Raw genomic sequence first — 1,692 nt, forward strand, 5'->3', positions numbered from 1 at the left:
TGTGTGTGTGTGTGTGTGTGTGTGTCCCTGACCCTGCATCACAACGCGTGCTCATCTACCTCGCCCCTTCCCCCTTCATCACCACCACCATCACCACTACCACCACCACCACCACCACCACCAGGCATGGACCAGCAGCTTCAGCGCTTGGCCAAGGACGCCTTTCCCTCGCCAACCAACTACCACCGCAGCCAGCACCAGCTCCCGTCAAAGTACAGACCAGGCAAAGGCTCGCTTAGGTCCACCTCGCTCGCCCGCACATACGCCGCTGCCGCCGCCGCCACATCTGTGCTGCCGTCTGTGCCATCAACCGCACCGGCTGCATCAGCATGCGAGCGCACGTCCAACAACCCGAGCCTCGTCACCCTGAGTGCCGGAAGCGGTCGCCACCCCCACGGCCGTCGAGGCAATGACGATGTGAGTACGATGCGTGTGAGCGGAGTTGGCTCCACATCACCGTCCGCCCGAACAGACCAACACCAACACCATAATGGTCAGCGTTCGCGGTCCGGTTCGCTCGCAAGTGCACAGCACCGCAGACACCAGCGCCAGCAGGAGCATGGCGAGGGGAGTGGTGGCGTGTCCAAGAGTGCAACCAACATGCGAGCGGCATCAAAATCGTCATCAGCATCGTCGCTGGCACGACAGAAGCACGCGTCGCAACAGCCTGGTGTTGCTGCGTTTGAGTTTGGGATTGAGCCCCATCACACAACACCGTCATCGGCACCATCGGCACCATCATCACCTGCCACATCGTCACACCACGCTGGCCCGCGCCACCGCGAGCATGCCAGACATGTTTACCCGCACGGACAGCAGCGCCCAGCCCACCCGAGCAGCCACGGCAACAGCGCAGCCACCACGACGACAACAACACGCACCACCAGCCCACAGGCACGCCACCCCTTTGGTGGCGGTCGCGCTGGGGATGGGATTGTAGCTGGGGATGAGGGTGGGAGCCCGTTGTTGGTGAAGCAGGCATCCTTCAGCTCTGCACCGACGCAACATCAGTTTGGCGTGGGTGCTGTTGGCGTCTCTGCACAATAGTCAACAGTGAGAGGGGGGAAGAGGAGTTGGAAAGCAGGATGGCAGCTATGGTGACGTGGTGGTTGAATGATTTTGTGCGTGTGCGTGTGTGTGTGTGTGTGCGTGCGTGTGGTTTGGTGTCGAATAGACAAACGTTCTGACAAGGGCCCTTGCTTGCTTGCAGTGGCCAATGAAATGCTGCTATGCTACACAACACACACACACACACACACACACACACACACACACACACACACACACACACACACACACACACACACACACACACACACACACACACACAATTTGAATTTGGCGGCAGACTGCCCTCCACAATAAAAATTCTGTATTCTCGCTCGATTCCAGCTCACCACACACCCATACAACACACACCACACTGCATACAAAGCACAAGAAGCCTGCCTGTCCTTCTCCTCCCAGCCTCCCACACACAACCAGTGTTGCGCCCTATCGCTTCAGCAGCAGCCTTCACCACCACCACACCGTCTTGTGCTTGTTCCGCTGGGTAGCGGTAAGCCGCCACGACGCATTCGCCAGAGGAGTCGCCACTGCCGCCCCTGTGGGCTTGTTCGCACGCATCCGTCTCACTGCGGCTGAGGTGTGCGTGTGTGTTAGTGTGTGTGTGTGTGTGTGTGTGTGTGTGTG

General features: G+C 59.3%; 1 protein-coding gene across 1 annotated transcript in view; it reads left to right on the plus strand.

Moving 5' to 3' along the window:
* Window positions 1-1,236, plus strand: part of PTSG_10617 (uncharacterized protein) — a 4,891-nt gene extending 3,655 nt beyond the window's left edge. The window contains exon 9 of the mRNA XM_004988095.1: window positions 125-1,236. Coding sequence (XP_004988152.1) covers window positions 125-1,047 — 923 coding nt within the window. The 3' untranslated portion in view covers window positions 1,048-1,236. The remainder of the gene's footprint in view (window positions 1-124) is intronic.
* The last annotated feature ends 456 nt before the right edge of the window (window positions 1,237-1,692 follow it).

This window comes from Salpingoeca rosetta (assembly GCF_000188695.1).
Source record: "Salpingoeca rosetta unplaced genomic scaffold supercont1.38, whole genome shotgun sequence".
NCBI classification, from domain to species: Eukaryota; class Choanoflagellata; order Craspedida; family Salpingoecidae; genus Salpingoeca; species Salpingoeca rosetta.